This window comes from Mugil cephalus, chromosome 14 (genome assembly GCF_022458985.1).
Source record: "Mugil cephalus isolate CIBA_MC_2020 chromosome 14, CIBA_Mcephalus_1.1, whole genome shotgun sequence".
Lineage (NCBI taxonomy): Eukaryota > Metazoa > Chordata > Actinopteri > Mugiliformes > Mugilidae > Mugil > Mugil cephalus.
Window position 1 is genome coordinate 18,339,769 of NC_061783.1, and position 19,125 is coordinate 18,358,893.

Consider the following 19,125-nt stretch of genomic DNA (forward strand, 5'->3'; position numbering starts at 1 on the left):
AAGTTTGGATCAAACCAGGAAGTAAAGAAGTGTAAACAACAGCAAGTAAAAAGAAAAGAAAGAGCTAATATGATGTATCAACACATTAAACGTTAATATATTTCTACTAATTCACATGGTAAAACTGTCACTATTAGCCTCTTGAAAAGTTAGCTCCCTGTAAGCCTTTCTAAATGATGACATAATTAGCGAGTTAGCTTAGCTTTGGGGCCTTAGCTCCACCTGATGATGTTTGTAAATCATCCAGTGTTGCTGCTTCTAAGAAATGTTTCTGTGGTTGTGTTGATGTGCTGATGGAAAACTTGTCAGACTCATGTCAGAAAAACCAAACCCCGCCGCTTCTTGTTGTTTAGAAGTTGTGTCTTTCTAAATAAACACCTGTGACGAAGGCGTTTATTTATAGTTGTCATAGACAGGTAACATCTCCCACTCCATCATCCTGCTTTGATTCAGTTCATGTGTGTTTCCATGAAGTTTTCAGCTGCACATGAACGCAGCACAAAGCTCCACTCGGCATCAGACGGAGTCAGACTTTATACAGAGTGTGTGTGTGTGTGGACAACGGTGAGCAACATGCGGAGAGGGTGTCATGTGTTAAAAGTCTTTGCGGGGGGGGGGTCTGTGAACGGTCGCTAACAGCGCCCTCTTGTGTCAGCCCGCAGCCTGCGCCTCAGCCCGTGGGAGAGCCGCATCGTGGAGCGGCTCATGACGCCGACGCTGTCCTTCCTGGCTCGCAGCCGCAGCGCCGCCACTCTCCTCAACAACAGCGACTCTCGTGAGTGTGAAGCCTGTTCCTATCTATTTTGTTATTAGCTATAGCTGTTCAGAAACTCACACCACTAGATGCATTTGTGCAGGATTCAGACAACACAATATTAGTACAAAAACCAAGTAAAACTGGAGTTTAATCAAGCGTTGCATATCATAGTTGACGACAACAACCTATTGTGTTCTATATTAAACTCTGCCTAGTGCTGTTTATAAAGATACATTATTATTATTATCATTTTGCATCCAATAATAAGCTATTCAAATAATGCACGGGTTCACATATTATTTTTATTTTATTTTAAATGTGTGTAACAGTAGGGTGGCAGTGCAACTGCCGTAAACTTAAACTAACTTGACATAAATATACGTACATACATGGGATTTCACCTGGGGACTGAATAGGCTTTCTTTAACTTTGGGGGGAAAATTATATAAAAAAATATATATAAAAAACAAATAATCGACCAAAGATTTTGTGACCTCGCTGCAGTACCTCCGCGTACCCCCTAGGGGTCACGGACCCCCTGTTGAAGACCTATGATTTAGAGATATTTGGGTTTTGAAAAAACTTTACTTTGTTATAAATCAGATTTTCCTGAAGCTAATGTTGAAATTATTTATTTCCACAATATTTTCCCTCTAATTTCTCATTTTACGTATCTTTTTTTTTTATAAATTCCAGTCAGCTTTCAGATTATTGGTAGACTAATCCCGTTGCGGGGAGATTTATGACGTTAACAGATACAGGAAGTGGCATAAATTTTAAGGACGGCTTGGTAAATCGATATCAGATCTTTCAAATTATGAAATTTTCATCTGTCATGTGAGAACTTCCTCAGTCTGTGCATGACGTCCACTAACAGGAGCCTTTTAAGAGGTTTAGTTCTTCTGCACACGACATTGTGACGTGAAAGAAAGTTCACGATCCAGTTACCAACATGTAGGAATTTATCACGTTATTTAACGGCAGAATCAGGCACATTAAAAGTCTTGTGAAATATTGTGTAGTCATGGCTTTAAGAAACTATTATTCAAACGAACACGACCTTTAATGATCAGGAAAAATATAAAGAGAGCATGTGATGAGATTATTTCCATTAAATGATACGTTTGATTAATTGTTTGGTCGAGGATTATATCCTCAATATGTCATTGGATTGGTTTGGTGTTTTAGTCTTTCTCCCTCTGTTTTTATCCCTATGCATGTCTAGTGTGTGGTTTGTTTAACTGAAGATGCAACCGATGATTATTTTCATTTTTAGGATTAATCTGTTAATTGATTTATTAGATTCATCTCAGAAAATGGTGAAAAACGAACCCATTTCCCACATTACCCAGATAACAAATCAAATCTTGCAGAGGATCCTGTATCAGCTACAGTTATTTGTCCCTCAGCATGTTTTTTTGTGTGTATTTTACCACCTCGCATGGTTTGTGAGTGTTGGGGGGGCCCTGACCTTTGTCCCTGCCGCCGTCTCTCTGCATGTCTCTCTGTGTGTGTGTGTGTTGTTCAGACTCTCACCACTGCTCCCGTTCAGCCTCTGCCAGCCCGCTGACCGCCTGCTCCCATCACCACCCGCACCAGAACGCCGCCGAGCGCTGGAGGGTCTCCTCCGCCAGCACGCCGGACATCACCCTGCGGCAGCGCAGACGGAACTCCACACCGGTAGGCCCGGCGTGACACAACTCTGAGTACATGTAGCATCTGCAGTTTTTAGTTTCCCCTCGATTGGCTGCAGCCTTTTAGCATCTTTTAGCTCGTTGCTGCAGCAGGTGTAAAATAAACGTTGCAAGCCATTCGCTCAGACGCAGTTAGCATGTAGCTTGTGCACATAGCAGGAAAGGTAAGAGGTAAAATTTTCCTTCAAGTTGCCCATGCAAAGAAAGTATCAGTTAATTAACATGTGTGACAGTTGCATCTTCATCTGGGAGGAGCTTCTGCAACAAACTTAGTGACTTAGTGACGCCGCTTTCGTTCAAGGTGGATAAAAAGAAGAAAGAGAAGAAAGACAAAGAGAGGGAGAACGAAAAGGAGAAGATCGCTCTCACGAAAGAGAAGGTGCAGAAGAAAAGACAGACGGCGTCACCGACGACCACGACCCAGAGATCCAGGGCGGAGACCAGGTATCACTTATAAAAGACAAATATGTCCAGGTCTCTAAGAGAGAGACTCTGTCGGACTCGGTTAAGACGGCAGCTAGGATCTCTGAGACTGAGTGGGGTTTTCCCGACTGATACATAAAGTAGAAGACGTCTCCCTGCCTCCCTCCCCTCTCATGTTACACCCCCTTGAGCCAAAGAACTCCGCCGTGGAGTTTTCACATTGAGTCATATCTTCCACATGACCTAGTTATGGGCTTATGCAGTGCTCTGGGAACCTCGTTACCTTTTCCCTGCGCCGATATTAAATGTCATTTCTCTCTCGATATATATCCTCTTTCTCCCGCTCGTATTTCACCTCTCTGCTCTCTGCCCCTCCAGCACCCCCAAGTACAAAAACAGGCCGCCGTCGCCCGCCGCCCCCAAGAGCCGGCCCCTGTCCCCGCTGGTGCCTGCAGCGGCGGCGGCCTCCAAGACCCCGGCGGGCAAGAAGACGCCTCCTCCTCCTGGCCCCTCTCAGCCCTCTTCGTCTTCTGGCACCAAGACTCGGCCCAAACGGGCCCAGACGCCCGCCAGAGTGCAGCCCCAGACGGTCACTGCGGTCGCCGTGGAAACCAGCCCAGTACCACCCCATCAGCCCGACGCTCCGGAGGAGAAAAAGAGTGAGTGTGTGTGTATGAGTGTGTGTGTGTGTGTGTGGTTACCACGGTGACCGTATCCAGCGCTACAAGGTGACCTAGAGGGTTTTTGGCCGACATTCACTCCAGAGTGTAAATTCAGTGTCAGGTGTCGGGCTCCACCTCGGACTCTCAGGCAGAGAGGCTGGACAGATACGCACAATAAAATAACGAAATCTTAGTTTCAACGAGGAAGAAACGATGAAGGAAACAAAAATCTGTGCAGGGTGACGCAAACGCAGGGTATAAACAATGAACCACGAGGAGCTGAACAGAAACAAGTGGATACACAGACCTCTTTAGGCTAACGTTAGCTAGCATTGTTGAGAGTTGTTTAAAGACACCAGATAAACATTTGTTCCTGTTCATCATCTTCTTCTTCTCTATATTTTTCATCTTTTTCTTTATCTTCTTTCACTTTTTCTTCTTCATCATCGTCTTCTTCCTCTTCTTTGCTGTCATCTTCTTCATTTTCATATTCTTTCTCTTCTTCCTCTTCATCTTTTCAATCTCTTTCTTACATCATTTTCATCATCTTCATCTTCTTTTAATCTTCTTCCTCTTCTTTTTGTCTGTCTTCTTCATTTTCATCATCTTCCTCTTCTTAATCTTCCTCTTCTTCATCTTCTTCATCCTGTAGTGTTTTCAAACCGTGTGGAAGCCTGACATTTATTTTCTCTAGTGTGCAGCGTGTGATGCGACTGTCCCGTGTTTAATGTCCCGTCTTCTCTTTGTCTCCCACAGCCTCCACTAATGTCCCTGCCATCGTGGTGTCCTCTGCACCAGTTACGCCTCCTTCCCTCAGCCCGCCGGTCGTGACAGCCGCCTCCTCAGTTGCTCCAGCGAACGTGGAGCCGACGGCTGCTGCTGCTGCTCCTCCTCCTTCCGTTACAACCACTGCCTCCACCCCGACTGCACCGGCCAACAAGCCGTCAGCGGGCACCAACGACCCGGAGGAGGCGGCTCGCGTCCTGGCCGAGAAACGCAGACAAGCCAGAGAGCAGCGGGAGCGAGAGGAGCAGGAGCGTCTGGAGCAGGAGCACAGGAACAGGTCTGCACGAATAACAGACTCTGAAAACAGTGCAGTAACACTTAGGCTCTACGGGACTTTTCAGAGGTGTAGGAAGAATTCCCACAAAGTGCTGATGCGAGCACAGTATGTAACACAGAAACCTCCTTTTTCAGGATCCTGCGGGAGGAGGCGATGGCCCGGGAGGCCGAGGAGAGGAAGCGCAGGGAGGAGGAGGCTCGGTTCATGGCCGAGCAGCAGCGCCTGAGAGACGAGGCCCAGCGAGCTGAGGAGGAGAAGGAGGCGCAGGAGAGGGCGAAAGCCGAGCAGGAGGAGAACGAGAAGCAGCAGAGGCAGGTCAGTGGTCGGCGGACGGGCCGAGGTCCTTAGATAGAAAACAGGGAGAAACAGAAACAGCTGTTTCATCAAACATCTGGAAAGAATCTGAGCTGTGACTCAGGCTCTGTTTTTATCAAATCTGACTTTTTTTACACCAGTTTCTTTGGAAATTTCCCACAGGAGCTACACTCAAATTGTGGTTTATTTAAAAAGTTCATTCAGAGGTGACAGGTTCATTACTAACCTGAGGCTAATCTCTCAAGACGGCTCCGACAACACATACATACCTCTGTTTGTGTGACTTCTCATTAACATGTATCTGGATCTAAAAATGACAATTTTCCAACCTCAGTTCATTAGATCCAACATAGATTCATAAAAAAGATTTTTAACCTCCTGAGACCCGGCGTCCTCGTATGGGGACATTACGTTTTAGGTTTGTTGCGGCTTATTCTGCTTCATTTAGACCTGTTGTCCTCATGAAGAGACACTTGTGTCTTGTTAGCAAAGGGTCAATGTTTATTTATGTTTATTATTTACTATTTAACAAATTAACAAGTGCTCATTTGAGGACATTGGGATTTCAGTTATATTTTTTAGTATTCTTGGTTCCTACCAATCCCAAACACCTAAAGCTCTTAATCTTATCTTAACCTCTTGAGACCCTGCGTCCTCATATGGGAACATTAAGTTTTTAGATTTTATTGCACCTTATTCTGCTTCATTTAAACCCGTTGTCCTCGTTAGTGGACGTTTTAGTCTGCTATCTAGCTATCTATCTAGTGTTAGCAAAGGGTCAATACACTAGTCGTGGATTCATTCTACAGACGATCACAGGACAGAAATGGACGAGGAACAAAACCTCATCCAATTCTACGGTTGAAACTTGTTTATTTATGTTTATTAACGTTTCTGATACAATCTGTAAATTTAACAAATTTTATCAATAGCAACAAGCTACAGCGTCGCTAATTAGCAAGTACTCGTTTGAGGACGTTGGGACTTTATTGTTCTGGTTTGGCTCAGTCATGTTAAGGTATTAAAATAAACTGTTTCATATTTTGTCACACATTGGTGTCTTTTTATTAATAATATAAATAATGAAATAATCCCAGCGTCCACATATGAGCATCATCTTCCTGTTCAAAGATGATGCTTAGTTTTTATTCTTCTTAGGTTCTACTGATGCGAAATACCTTAGAGAAGTTAAAAATGCATACCCAATAAAAGCTCAGGTCTCAGGAGGTTAAGTATATGCATTTTCCTGCAGAACAGTGGCGCAAAAGCCAAGTCATATTAAAGATGTGAAACTAGAGGTAAAATATTGAGGAAATAATGCAAATCTCCGGACGATCAGTTCTGTGAAAATCTCTTTCCTAACACAGAAAAAGAGTTAAGAAGCTAAAATCTGTCTGAGTGAATTGATGCTGAATCTAATTAATTAAATAGCGACGTCCAGCCTTACTCTTAGAGCCACACTAGTCACATTAAATGGAAACAGGTTAAAATGAAGCAGAATGATCCTTTAACTCTTAGAGCACCAGTAATCTAGAGAGGATCAAACCCTCTAGATGAGATTGTTACTTCTCTCTAACTGTAAATACTCTTTAATTTTCCATTAACCACCACGACTATCTGTGATCCCCACATGCACTAAGCCCATTTTACCATCTGGGCAGATTAATACAGAGGAAACTAAACTGTGTGTGAGCCCAAAAATTCACCCCCTGACTACATGGCATCTGGCCAGATTAAAGGAATCATGAATCAATGTGCCGCTATCACGCACAACGCGTGAGCCCTCATAGTCAGAGGCCCCTTGTCTGCCCGGGCACATGCCAGCTGGTGACCTCCATAATGGCGATGAGCACGGGTCGAAGGAGTTGCTGTGATTGTGTGGATAGTGACGGGCCTGTGCTGCGCTCTGTCTCGACCACTCGGCTCTGGATAAGCGGCGTCCGTTCGTGCCGTGCCTGAAGCACTCAGCTCTGCTCGACTCCCCCTCAATTGGATCATTGTTCCTCGCTGACAGCGCACACCCGCTCGAGACTAGAGTGGCCTCGGATTGTTTTTTTCCCCCGAGCAGCTCATCTAGTTCGAGTGTCGCACACACTCTGACACACTCTGAAAATGTGCACGGATGCGATTTGCGGCCGTAAAAATCAGAGGCGCTGCGGGTGAAATGTGTGGAAGAGCAGAGGTGGCGCATGACAATGACAATGATGCTCTCAGTGGTGTGACTTTATAACACGTGTTTGGCTCAAACATGTAATGGTGTTACTTAGATAATAAGAGCAGAACATGCACGCACTGCCCCCTGGTGGTCAAAGTTATTTTAGTTAGACACTGAGATGTAAGAAATTCAATATGCAAAAACAGCATGAAATGAAATCTTTACTTTGCAAGTCTCCTTTACTAACATAACAAAATGTAATTTAGCACCAAAAATGTGCACACGCTCATGCTGTTTCAATTTAAAATCAACATTGAAGGGAAAGCAAGTGTAGATTTACAATAAAATGTGCAAAAACAACCTCATTTTCTGCATAAACTTCACCAGTAAAACAGTAAAAATCGATTAAAACAGACAGGCGAAGTCTGAATTGTGTCTGCAGACCTTCCTGTCACACTGCACCACCCAGACGTTTACTGCAGTCTCTATTCAGATCTCTAGCATCTCAGCAAAACCACCAGACACATAAACACGTAAGAAAAACAGTGATGACAATGATACACAACCTATTAAATACATGAAACCCTCTTTTAAATACATGATGTAAAAGGAAGGTGGTTTCCTCTTTTTTTTAAAAAACTAGTGAGGATTTGAGCTTCTTTTATTGTCACATGATTATTTTACCAATAATAAGTAATATATTATTTTAATCTAATCTTATTTTATTTAATCTTTCCTTTTCTTTTTACCTGTGTTTTTTTAAGAGGTTTCTTTTATGTGCTGAGCTACTGTGACCAAGTAATTTCCCTCATGGATCATAAAAAAGGGATCTTGTTCAGATTAACTCATTAGGCTCACATCTAAAAGGTATAAAAACCTGTGTTAATTTGCATTTTAGCCCCTTTCCAGCCATATTCTCGTGCTACATTTTGGACTAAAGAGAGTCCCTCGACCCTCAGGAATACTGGTATTTTTTCATTATGATATGAATTTTTAATATTTGATTTCACAGCGTTTATAACGCTGCGCCGCGAGACACTGTTTCAGACTGGACCATTTTTTATGTAGCGCTTCTACACACATGGTGTCACTGTGACGGTGGTGAAGATGGAAAGGTCAAGAAAAGAAGCAGCAGAACGAGAGAAAAAAAAAAGGTGCTGTGTCGGTTGTTTGGGGTTTTTTAAGGCGACCAGACGTCGCAGGCCCAGATTACCTGTCCTCTGGCAAAAGCTGTCCCCAAAAATGTCCCCAACTTTAGCTTTTTATGAATGAGAAAAAAATGTTGCACACAGACTACAGTTATTACGGTAGCCGGTCGCTATGGCGCTTATTTCCACATCAGCAGGCAGTGCCAACACGTTGCCATATAAACCTGTTTTACTACAATATTTACTATTTATCATGGCAGTAAAATAGTCCATCCTTAGTCAATCCACTGTTTTAATTCCTCTTACCCAGCAGAAAATGTTAATTATGAATGATAAAAAATACTGTGGTACAGTCAGAATTGTGAGGAAATACCAGGATGTACATTTTTGGTCATAAACGTCCCTGAAACCCTGAGTCCTGACCTGGAGAGTCTGCTCTCTTGCGTCAGGCATCGTGAATCTCTCAGAGCCTTTGTTTTGTCTTCCTCGTCTGCACTGAACTCCGTTTGCTCCGCTTTTACACGGAGGCGCTGTCTCTTCCCCTCATATCTCGGTCGTGAGTGCGTTGCCCCTGATTCGGTTTGTTTCCTCTTTCAGAGAGAGGAGGCTGAAGCCAAAGCCCGTGAGGAGGCCGAGCGTCAGCGCGTCGAGAGGGAGAAACACTTCCAGAAAGAAGAGCAGGAGCGACTGGAGAGGAAGAAGGTGAGGAAGACGAGAGAGAGAGAAAGTTCAGAAAGTCAAAGTGGAGTTTGAGAACATCAGCAGCTAATCTGATTCTCTGATCTGTGCAGCGCCTTGAGGAGATCATGAAGAGGACTCGGAAGAGCGATGCAGGAGATAAGGTCAGTGAGATTAGTTTAAAACTGGCTGGAGGACACCGGGCTTCCTCTGGTATTTTTGTAAATAACAAAGTCTTTTTTGTTCTTTATTTACACAGAAAGAAGTGAAAGCTTCTCCGCAGGTCAACGGCAAGGACTCGGAGCTCGGTAAGAGAAACACCTCATGACTGTCTGCGTTTAGCTTCAACAACTTTATTTAGTTTTACTATTATCGGCAGTGTCAGAAAAAAAAAACTTGGAAGACGCAGGAAGCTAATGTTAGCTTTGATGTTAGCTTTGGACGCTCTGCAGCTTTTTAAACCTGGAGTTTGTACGTATGCTGAGCGCTGTGTGGGTGCATCCTTAACTCTGTGTCTCAGAGTTTAAATCATCACCTAGCCCCCGTCCTTATAGTGGCCTGTGGTTTGTTTTGACTTCTTGTTTTGCTAACAGACCCAGAACAAATGGACCAGTCCAGTCAGAGAAGGTTCATGTCAGAACTTTGTCTCTTTTAACTTGAACCAGAACCAGGTTAAATGTAACATTAGAACAGTGTCGTACAATAGGACTCATCAGACCTGAAGTCCAGACTTCTACTGGTCCTACTGGCAGATCCCTTCTTCTTCTCCTTCCAGTCTTTCTTTGTGTTGTGTCTTCTTGTGTGTCTTCCTGTCCTCCTTCATGTTCCTGTCCTCCTCTCCCTTCTTCTTGTCTTTCTTTGTGTTCTTGTCCTTCTTCCTCTTCTCCTTCCTCCGGTCCTTGTCTTTATTCTTGTCCTCCTCCTTTTTGTCGTCGTCCTCCTTCTTATCTTCCTCCTCCTCCTCGTCCTCCTCCTCCTCCTCCTTCTTCTTCTTCCTGGCTTTCCGTGTGTTGTCTTGTCTTTATTCTTGCCCTTCCTCTTCTTGTTTCCTCCTCCTTCTTCTTCGTGTCCTCTTCTTTTCTTCTTCTTGTCCTTCTTTGTGTTCTTGTCTTTCTTTCTCTTCTCCTTCTTCCTGTTCTTCTTGTCCTCTTCCTCCTCCTTATCCTTGTCCTCCTCCTTCTTCTCCTCTTGTCCCCCTCCTCCTCCTTATCCTTGTCCTCCTCCTCTCCCTCCTTCTTGTCCTCCTTATTCTTGTCCTCCTCTGTCTCCTCCTTCTCCTTCCCCTCCTCCTCCCTCTTGTCCTCCTCCTCCCCCTCCTTCTTGTCCTCCTTATTCTTGTCCTCCTCCTTTGTCTTCTTCTCCTCCTTCCTCCTTCTTGTCCTCCTCCTTTTTGTCCTCCTCCTTTGTCTTCTTGTCCTCCTCCTTCTTGTCCTCCTCCTTTGTCTTCTTGTCTTCCTCCTTTGTCTTCTTGTCTTCCTCCTTCTTCTTCTTCTCCCCTTGTCATCATCGTCCTCCTCCTTTTTGTCCTCCTCCTAGATCATCTTTTGTCTCTGTCTCTAGCATGGATGAAACACTCACCTGTTAATTAATAACCCATGAAGCTGGATTACATTTTAAAATCAGACTGTTGCTACTTTGAGGAATCTTTTGTGTATTTACACTTCTTTGCTAATACCTAACATGTTGTGGGTTCAGGTTTAGTTTTAGCTGTGGCAGGTAAACTAATAAAGAAACTCATTTCCACGTGTGTGTCGTCTCCAGCTCCTGGGAACCTCCAGGGGGCGTCGGTCCTCAGCCCGTCCCAGAACGCCACCGGCTCCGTGGTGGTGAACGGCGTCCAGCCCTCCGCCCACCAGAACGGCGTCTCGGCCCCGAACGGAGAGGCCGCAGACTTCGAGCAGATCATCCAGCTGAAGAGCGGCGGTGGCGGCGGTGGCGGCGGCGGTAACCCCGGCAACCAGCAACAGAGCGGGATGGTCGGCGAGCCGATCCTGGCCTTCGAGGGAGGAGAGCCCTTCTTGATGAAAACAGGCCCTATGAAGCCTCAGCATGTCGCAGGTAAGAAAGTGGCTCAATGTAACTGAGGAGGACGAACAAAACACAGAGACGAGGGTTTAAATGGTAAAGTGAACCAAGCAGACAAGGAATAAAGATGCAAAATTTCAACATGTTTAATAAAAATTAAAAAAAAGGCAGGAAAATCAGAAGGGATCACAAAGACGAAAGCAAAATGAAAAGCACAGGAGAAACACATGGAAACTAAACCAGAAGATTAAATGACACAACCGGAAACAAAGGCAAAGGCAAAGCTATATATACACGAGAGGACCGAGGGCTGACGAGACACAGGTGGAACAAATCAGGACAACGAATCACACAGGGACAAACCAATAAGCAATCAAGAGAAAACACAAGGAGGCACAACAGACAGGAAACCAAGAATAAAACAAAATAAAACTCAAAACATGTTCACCAGCAAAAGACACAGAACTATATTATAAGAATAGTAAGAATAAAACGATATATATGTATATACACACAATACTTCCACAAAAATTAGGTAAATATGGTATATCCTCCTGAGACCCTGCGTCCTCATATGGGGACGTTAAGTTTCAGGTTTGTTTCAGGCTTTATTCTCATAGCTAGATACTCGTTGGTGTGTTAATCTACAGCTGATCACATAAGAAATGTGGACAAGGCACGAAATTTTACAGTTAAAACTTGTATTTATGTTTATTAACTCTTCTAGTTTAATATAGTAACAATTCGCTAATTAGCAAGTACTCAATTGAGGACGTTGGGACTTCATTATGTTATAATTTTTTCCCCAAAACTACTTCTTGTTCAAACATGATCCTCAGTTTTTATTAATCCCAAATAAAAGAACTGCTAAAAAAGTTAAAAATTCATACCAAACAAAAGTTCAGGTCTCAGGAGGTTAAAACGAGGTACGACAGCAACTATCATCTACTGGAAGGGTTTCAGGGTTTTAGGGTTGGGGGGTTAGGATTTTACAAACCTCTATTTAAACCTCACAGAGTCAAGTTTAATGAAATTGAATTGATATTGATATTGATATTGATATTGGTTATAAAGCAACAGCAGCACCTGTAAACATCACTGGAGATGACACAGGGGGTCGTGTGACCAGTTCATCTGAAATCCGTCTTGTCAATGTGAAGTTGGTCTCATACCGAGATCAGCTCATTCGCCAAAAAAAAAAACCTTTCAATGGAAGCACGACAAAGTCAAAAATACGTCACTTTTATTTAGTGAAAAACTGATGGAAAAGTAGCTAATGATACAGACATGAACTCTGGTTGATTAGAAACAAATCAGATCACATCAGAGGAGTTAAAATGTTTTAAAAACTTAAAGTTCGTAAATCTGAATGTTTTATGTTTAGTTCTGCTAAAAATGTAACGTTGTAGTGGTGAAACTTAATGAGTCATGCCACATATTCGTTGATTTTATGAGCATTTCTTTGTGTTTTAACCTGTTACAGTTTTTACTTTTTATATCTTACACTTGATTTTAGGTTTGTGCTAGTTAATTGCCTTTATAGGCAATTAACTAGCACAAACTAGCACAAACTAGCACAAACCTAAAATATATATAACCTTTATATGCCTTTATAAAGAAGTCGCCCCCCTTGAATCCTTCCTCTCGAGTGGCTCATTAGGATAGAGGGGAAAAAATATGCAGTAAAATATAGTGAAATCCTGGAGGATGAGAGAGAACTAGAACTTAGAAAAGATTTATTATTCAGGAAGAGAATGACCTGAATAGAGGCACCAAGGTGAGTCAAAACCCAATCATGAAAAGTGGCGTTTGGACTCGATCACACTGCAAAATGACAGATCAGCAAAGAAGAATGGAGGAAAATTATAGCGTCCAGATGTGCAAGACTGAGACTTATTTAAGCATCCGCATACGTTCCATCATATATTTTAAATGAGTTGACATTATTTGTAGGAATCTGTTTTCACTTTGATATTAAATGTATATTTTTTTACCAAAAACCAATATTATTTGTGTCCGTGATTCTATAAATAAAAGCAATAAAAGGTGAGAACATCCAAGGGGGTAAATGCTTTTTATAAGCACTTTAAATAAACATGAATAGATTTTATGTAATGTAAATGAATGTGTTTTCCTGCAGAGGTCCTGTGAGTCGCCACCCATCCACGGAGACGCGCCTTATGTCTCTGCTTGAGCTATGAGATTCATGCCACACCACAGCGGCTTATAAAACAGTGTGCCAAACAACCAGTGTTCGACTGACTTCACACCTACAGTATATCTGCCACCGAGGAAGAGGAGGAGAACGAGGAGGAGGAACGAGGAGGAGGAGGAGAACGAGGAAGAGGAGGAGGAACAAGGAGGAGGAACGAGGAGGAGCTGAACTCTGCCTGGAAACCCATCTGAAACATTAAAAAAAAAAAAAAAAAAAACAAAGTAATAAACAAAAAATGCAAGTATTCTCTGTCTTCACCGCGTGTTCTGGTGCAGCATCTGTCGAGTTTTATTGAAATGTCACATGCAGATTTTATGGTGCACCTTAAAGATGACTGACTGTGTAACAAATTTTAGAAAATACAGTATAAGAACCTGGAAATACATACTATTTGACAATGGTTGTTATTATTACCGTTGCTACGATATTGTTATTGTTATCTTAAGTTGAACAATGTGCGTGTGTGCGTGTGTGTGTTTGCTGTTTTTTCTGTCTTGAATTGTTGAGTTATTTAACATGGGGAGCATCGTTAAGGACCGGCCACAGACAGTGTATGTAAATGTATAATGAGCCTGGCTGCCTCGGCCTCCTGTTACAGGGGATCTGTGAAATAAAGCTTTATGAAAGGGATGGAGCTCTGTGTCGGTCTCTTTGTTTTTTGCGTGCATCTAGTATTTATTTGTCAGTAGTTTCTCTTTGCAGAAGAATCCGTCGCTGATGTGTTCAACAATGGCGTAAATTTTTTTCTGGTGGCACTGAACGTAACTGATGAATTTAGTTATAAACTGAAATAAGATTCAGCAAATTTATATTCCTATAGCAAAGATGGCTTATTGCAGACTGTGTTTGATGTTTCCTCTCAGGTATTATCTTGTTTTAACCTGACTTTGGAAAAAAGTATATGTATATGTACGATGGAGAAGAATAAGAATTTGAAAGAGAGACAAAAGAACACCACGAAACAACATTGCTATTTATGTATTTTAAAATATTAATAATACAAGATTAATAGTGATGCACATAGTGATAAACATAATTATATAACATGAAAACAATTCGTGTAACAAAACAATGATTTGAGTTTAGCAACTTAATACGAGAAGTCTTGTATCTGGTAATTAAACTATTGAATTTAAAATGTATAAATGTTTAGCTTTTAATGTAAATTTCTATCAAACACAAAAGAGTTTTAACACATGAACTGTGTTAACTGCACTTTCACATTGAGCTCCACTAGGTGGCAGCACCGCGCCCGACACAGAGAAACAGAGAAACAGATCACTCTCTGGTCTCCACGTGGATTTTATTTTTCGTTTCGTTTCTCTATTTGCGTGTACTTCAACGGAAATGCAAGATTAAATAGATTATTTGTATATCTATTTAAGGTGTTGGTTGTTTTTATGATTGAGCTTTTACACTAGATCTTTTAGCCAAGTTGTTCTCTTTTGAGAGGAGTCCTTCCTGTGCCAGACATCTAACATAAATGCTTTGATTTAAAGTAAACCGATATGGGAAGAAAACGCTCCTAATATATTAAAAATATATATCAGTGTTTTGTGGGAAAACATCAAATGCTTGTGTAAGAGCGTGATATTGATTTGATTATAGGAAATTCCACGGCATTATGTGAGGAAATTAAAGGTATTGCACCTGGATTTGGTTTTATTTGTTTGAAAAGCTTTGAAATTAACCAAACTTTATCTAATCTAGTCTAATCAGGAAGTGGACCTCTCTCTGCACGCTCTCTGGAATTGTTGCATGTTGTTGGCTTCGTGGAAAGACGTAATAAAAAACTTTAAAAGACAGACTCTGAACCCCCCCATGTTCGTTCATACGTCTGTTGGAGGATTAATGTTTTGCATCAGGGTTTTGCTCAAGTCAAATTTCAGTTATGTTTTAAATCTTTGACGTGCATGTATAAACAAAAGCACTATTAAGGCCCAGATTTTAAACATTAAGTGGTTTTTGAGGTTTGCCAAATGTTTTAGATCCTGCGTTTCTGGACTTTTGAACAAAAAAAGTCCTACTTTTCAATTTAAACAATCACTTTTTGACTTTTTTTAAACTTTACAGGTGAACGACTCTGGGAAACTAGATTATCACGTGTTACAGCAATCGCCTGTGTTTCCAGTAACAGCCTGTGTTTGTTTGTCTGTGGCTTCAGGTTGCACCGAGACGAGATCTGACCACAGACGGCTCAGAGGCGCAGACCGGCCAAAAGATCAAAGCTGCACGTATGAGGTTTACTGTCCTCTCGCTATGACACACTCCAGCGATCAAATATTCAAAAAAAAATGCTCGTGGTGGCCCTGGCTCACGCTGCTGCAGCGGCCGGTCCGTTGGTTTTTTGGTTCACGGTGCATCTGTCACGGACTCGCTAGTGTATCAAATGTCCGAGAAAATACACTGGACCTTGTTTTGCTGTGACCACACTGACATCTGGAGCAGAGATGTGATTGTGGACAGAAACCAGGAGGGAGGATGAGCTGCCTGGATCTGTTTCCTTCTGTTTGACTGTAATTTTATTATTAGAAACCATAACCAGCCAGGCCCTGCACACACATGTTATGAACAACAATGATGCTCCATTTACTTATCATCCATCTGAGCTCACCTCATATTTGCATTTAGTTTTATATTGATGGAGATTTCTCCTTTCTACTTTGGCTCAGATTTTGCAACATCTGCAGAATAGATCGGAACAAAATCTAGTGCAGTCGGCTCCCAGATGACGTATCCTGAAGCCTGTGGTGATCTCTTAACGTTTATCACTGGGCGTAACTTGTCTTACAAACAAGTACAGCATATTGTTGAAAGATCTCTCCCCTCCAAAACCAGTGGAGACAGATAATAAGATAAGGTCGTATGTTTATCGACATAAAAACAAAGCTAGATGCAAATACTGGCATGAATATTCAAAAAACACAATCAGCACCGTCGTCTCCAGGGAGAAGATCAGGTGCAATTCAGTGGCAAAATGCTCTCAAGCGTGAGAGTGAGTCGAATATAGAACTGTTGCGCATCGCATGTTTTGTTTATTCGTTTTACACAGGCGCCATCATCTGATGCCTTTATAATGTTTGCTCATGGCTCATGCTTCTTTCACCAGTCACTGTTTATACAACTCTCTAATGGATTATTTTGTAACGTGAGCACATAGAGCATATTCATGTGCCACTCAGGACTGAATTTAAATAACTTTAACATTTAGCTAAAGTTAGCATGCTGACATTTTCTAAACTGACAATGACCTTTACACCTGCTAGCATTAAGCTCTCATGCCAGAGTACAGAGTACAGCCTCTCGGAGCTGCTACCATACCTGTGGGGCTAATTATATTTTAGTCAATCAGCCATAACATTATGATCAACTAGTCAGGTAGCAAGTGAGAGTTAGAATCAGGAGAAATGAACAAGTGGAAGTGTCAGAGTATCTCCAGAACTACAGCTCTTGTGGGGACTTCCTGGTCTGAAGTGGTCAGTATCTATCTAAAGTGGTTCATGGGAGGCTGATCAATGCGGTCTGATCCAACATCAGTACATCACAATGCTGGAAAAGGTTCATGGTATAAGGATATAACTAACACCTCCTTTTCTTTGCCCTTAAAAGTCTGCATTAATGTTGCAGACTGCAACTGGTGCTTCGTATCAAAGCAACATTTACACAGATACCAGGAACCAGGAAGATCGTAAACATTATAATGAGATCATTAGCATTGTTTTTTGGCTGGTGTCCATTAGCTAGATGCACCTGCTCTGTTGGACAGGAAGATCATTCAAATAGAGGATGCACCTCTAAGAATGGTGGCACTCTGAATTTCCCCTTCATCTTCATGGAAAGTTTTTGCATAAGCACCATGATATGAAAAGCATCTTCCTCTGTTCAGGTCTATAGTTCCTCTCGTTTCACTATCTCTGCTGCTACACTGACACATGTAATTACAGTCAACGGTGAATTGGCCATCGGGGAGCTGGGAGTTTTTCCAAATCTGTTGTTTGGGCCCGACTTCTGGGCTTTTTGGCCCTGGAAAAAAAATGTGTTTTTATGTAGGTGATTAGGTACAATGTACAGAAAATCACTCTTTTAAAAATGATCTAAATTCAAGGTAAAACCGGTCCTTTTGTTTTAGGAACAGGTCTTGTTTCTCCCACAGAGCTAGGAAATACCTTCTGTATATGCCTGCGTCAGCCACCTGTTTGCACTCTCTGGACACTGTAGATCACTGTGCATTGCGGTTTGTCACTGGTTGTGCAAATCTGACACGTCATTGCACTTTGTATCAACAAGCAGAAAGGTCGTCCTCGTCCAACAGGAGAAACACATATTGGATGATTTTTATTTATAAAGCTCTCCTTGGTGTGGTCCCGTCCTACCTAGGAAACTACTCAATAAGGAACCAAGTCCACCATAGCCTGTGATTGTCTGACTTCCTGACACTGACTGTCCCTCGAGTGTTCAGGGAAATGAGAAGAAAGCATTTCACTGCGCTGCTCCCTGTGCTTGCAATTCCTTGCCGGCTGTCCTAAATCTGATCTGATCTGAATCTGGACTGCTTTGTTGCAATTATCAAAGAGAAGGAACTTGAAAAGCATTGGGGTTCATCACTGTCTTTAAACCCTTTTCAGCCTAACAAACCGGCTGATTTTATTTGTATGCATGATGACGTATGAATGATAGTAATTGTATTGTAATTTGCTGCCTCTTGGCCCGGTTGTTTTTGCAAAAGAGATTCTCTAACACAGTGAGCTCACCTGGTTGTATAAAGTTATATCAGTGTGCTCATGTAAGAGCGTGACATTGATTTGATCATAGGAAATTCACGGCATCATGTGAGGAAATTAAAGGTAATTCGCCTGGATTTGGTTTTATGTATTTGAAATGCTTTGAAATTAACCACACCTAATATACCAGCCACTGCCAGGTCAGATTAATACGTAATACATCATCAGTTTCAGCCTAGAAAATGTTATGGGTTACACTAAATCGTGACTGATATTACATCAATAAAATCAATATTTGGGGGATTCTTGTTACACGTTAATGCTAATGCTAACCGTGAGCTAACGCAACATTAATTGCGTGTTTCAGGGGTGTCCAAGTAAAAGTTGCATTTACTACGTTACCCTCCACAGTGGTTCCACTTACTTCTTGTAATCTCTTTGTTGGAGAGGCTTCACTTGATAAAGACAGACCAGTCTTCATCCCCTCTGTGTCCTCTTTGGGTAGGTAGAAAAGCGCTATATAAGAGCAAGACCATTTACCATCAAAATGACAAATCGACACGGTCTCGGGGAGTGAGTGTATTAGTACAGTTCTGTATTAGTATAGTTCTCTAAAATATGCATTTTCCTCGTCCATTCTTGCCAAAACAGTCCATTGAAATATGCTAACTGGTGTTGAAATGCAAGCGTGTTTGAGATGTTTTGCCTCCAGTTAAGCCCCGCCCCTCGAAAAAACGTCACATTGTTTACAAACCGTGAAGGGGTCTATAATGCAAGGCTTACCCCTTGCCAACATCAAAAGTGGGTCAGGTGGCAGCATTCCTGTTTCATTATTAGGCTATTAATTGCCCTAAGCTAAGCTACTTTTTAGGCCTAGAATAAAAATGATTGTAGACTACAATGAAAGAAAATCAAATTTTTTAAAACATTTTGTTCATTGCTAGTGTTTTGCCAATGCACCTGTGTGTCTGTTTCCCAGAGAAGACAAAGAATGCGTTAGGGAATGTGCTGGGCCGGTCTGGTCCAAATAGCAAGGGCTTTTTTCTTTTCTATTTTTTTTTCCCAGTCAACCCCTGCTTACAGCTCATAACACAGGACCGATTGTTATCTGACATATTCAGCCTATCTGAACATGAAATAAACACTTGATGGAAACTTCAAAACACCTGTCTTGTGCTGCTGCTGAGTGATTCACCGAGCTGTGACAAGACAAACAAACTGAAGTCATTCTTGCATATGAATGATCGTTAACATCTGACCCGTCTGTGT

The 19,125-nt window shown here is 42.1% G+C and overlaps 1 protein-coding gene across 6 annotated transcripts in view; it reads left to right on the forward strand.

Moving 5' to 3' along the window:
* The window catches only part of LOC125019881 (MAP7 domain-containing protein 1-like), a 43,005-nt gene extending 29,240 nt beyond the window's left edge, over positions 1 to 13,765 (forward strand). For 4 of the 6 annotated variants that reach the window (XM_047604897.1, XM_047604900.1, XM_047604898.1 and 1 more), the window contains 11 exons: positions 656 to 775; positions 2,286 to 2,437; positions 2,753 to 2,895; positions 3,253 to 3,533; positions 4,293 to 4,599; positions 4,734 to 4,914; positions 8,815 to 8,919; positions 9,009 to 9,059; positions 9,155 to 9,203; positions 10,657 to 10,953; positions 13,061 to 13,765. In XM_047604897.1, the coding sequence (XP_047460853.1) occupies positions 656 to 775; positions 2,286 to 2,437; positions 2,753 to 2,895; positions 3,253 to 3,533; positions 4,293 to 4,599; positions 4,734 to 4,914; positions 8,815 to 8,919; positions 9,009 to 9,059; positions 9,155 to 9,203; positions 10,657 to 10,953; positions 13,061 to 13,071 (1,697 nt within the window). In that variant the 3' untranslated portion in view covers positions 13,072 to 13,765. The remainder of the gene's footprint in view (positions 1 to 655; positions 776 to 2,285; positions 2,438 to 2,752; positions 2,896 to 3,252; positions 3,534 to 4,292; positions 4,600 to 4,733; positions 4,915 to 8,814; positions 8,920 to 9,008; positions 9,060 to 9,154; positions 9,204 to 10,656; positions 10,954 to 13,060) is intronic. The other 2 variants (XM_047604899.1, XM_047604904.1) reach the window with 1 other exon arrangement.
* The last annotated feature ends 5,360 nt before the right edge of the window (positions 13,766 to 19,125 follow it).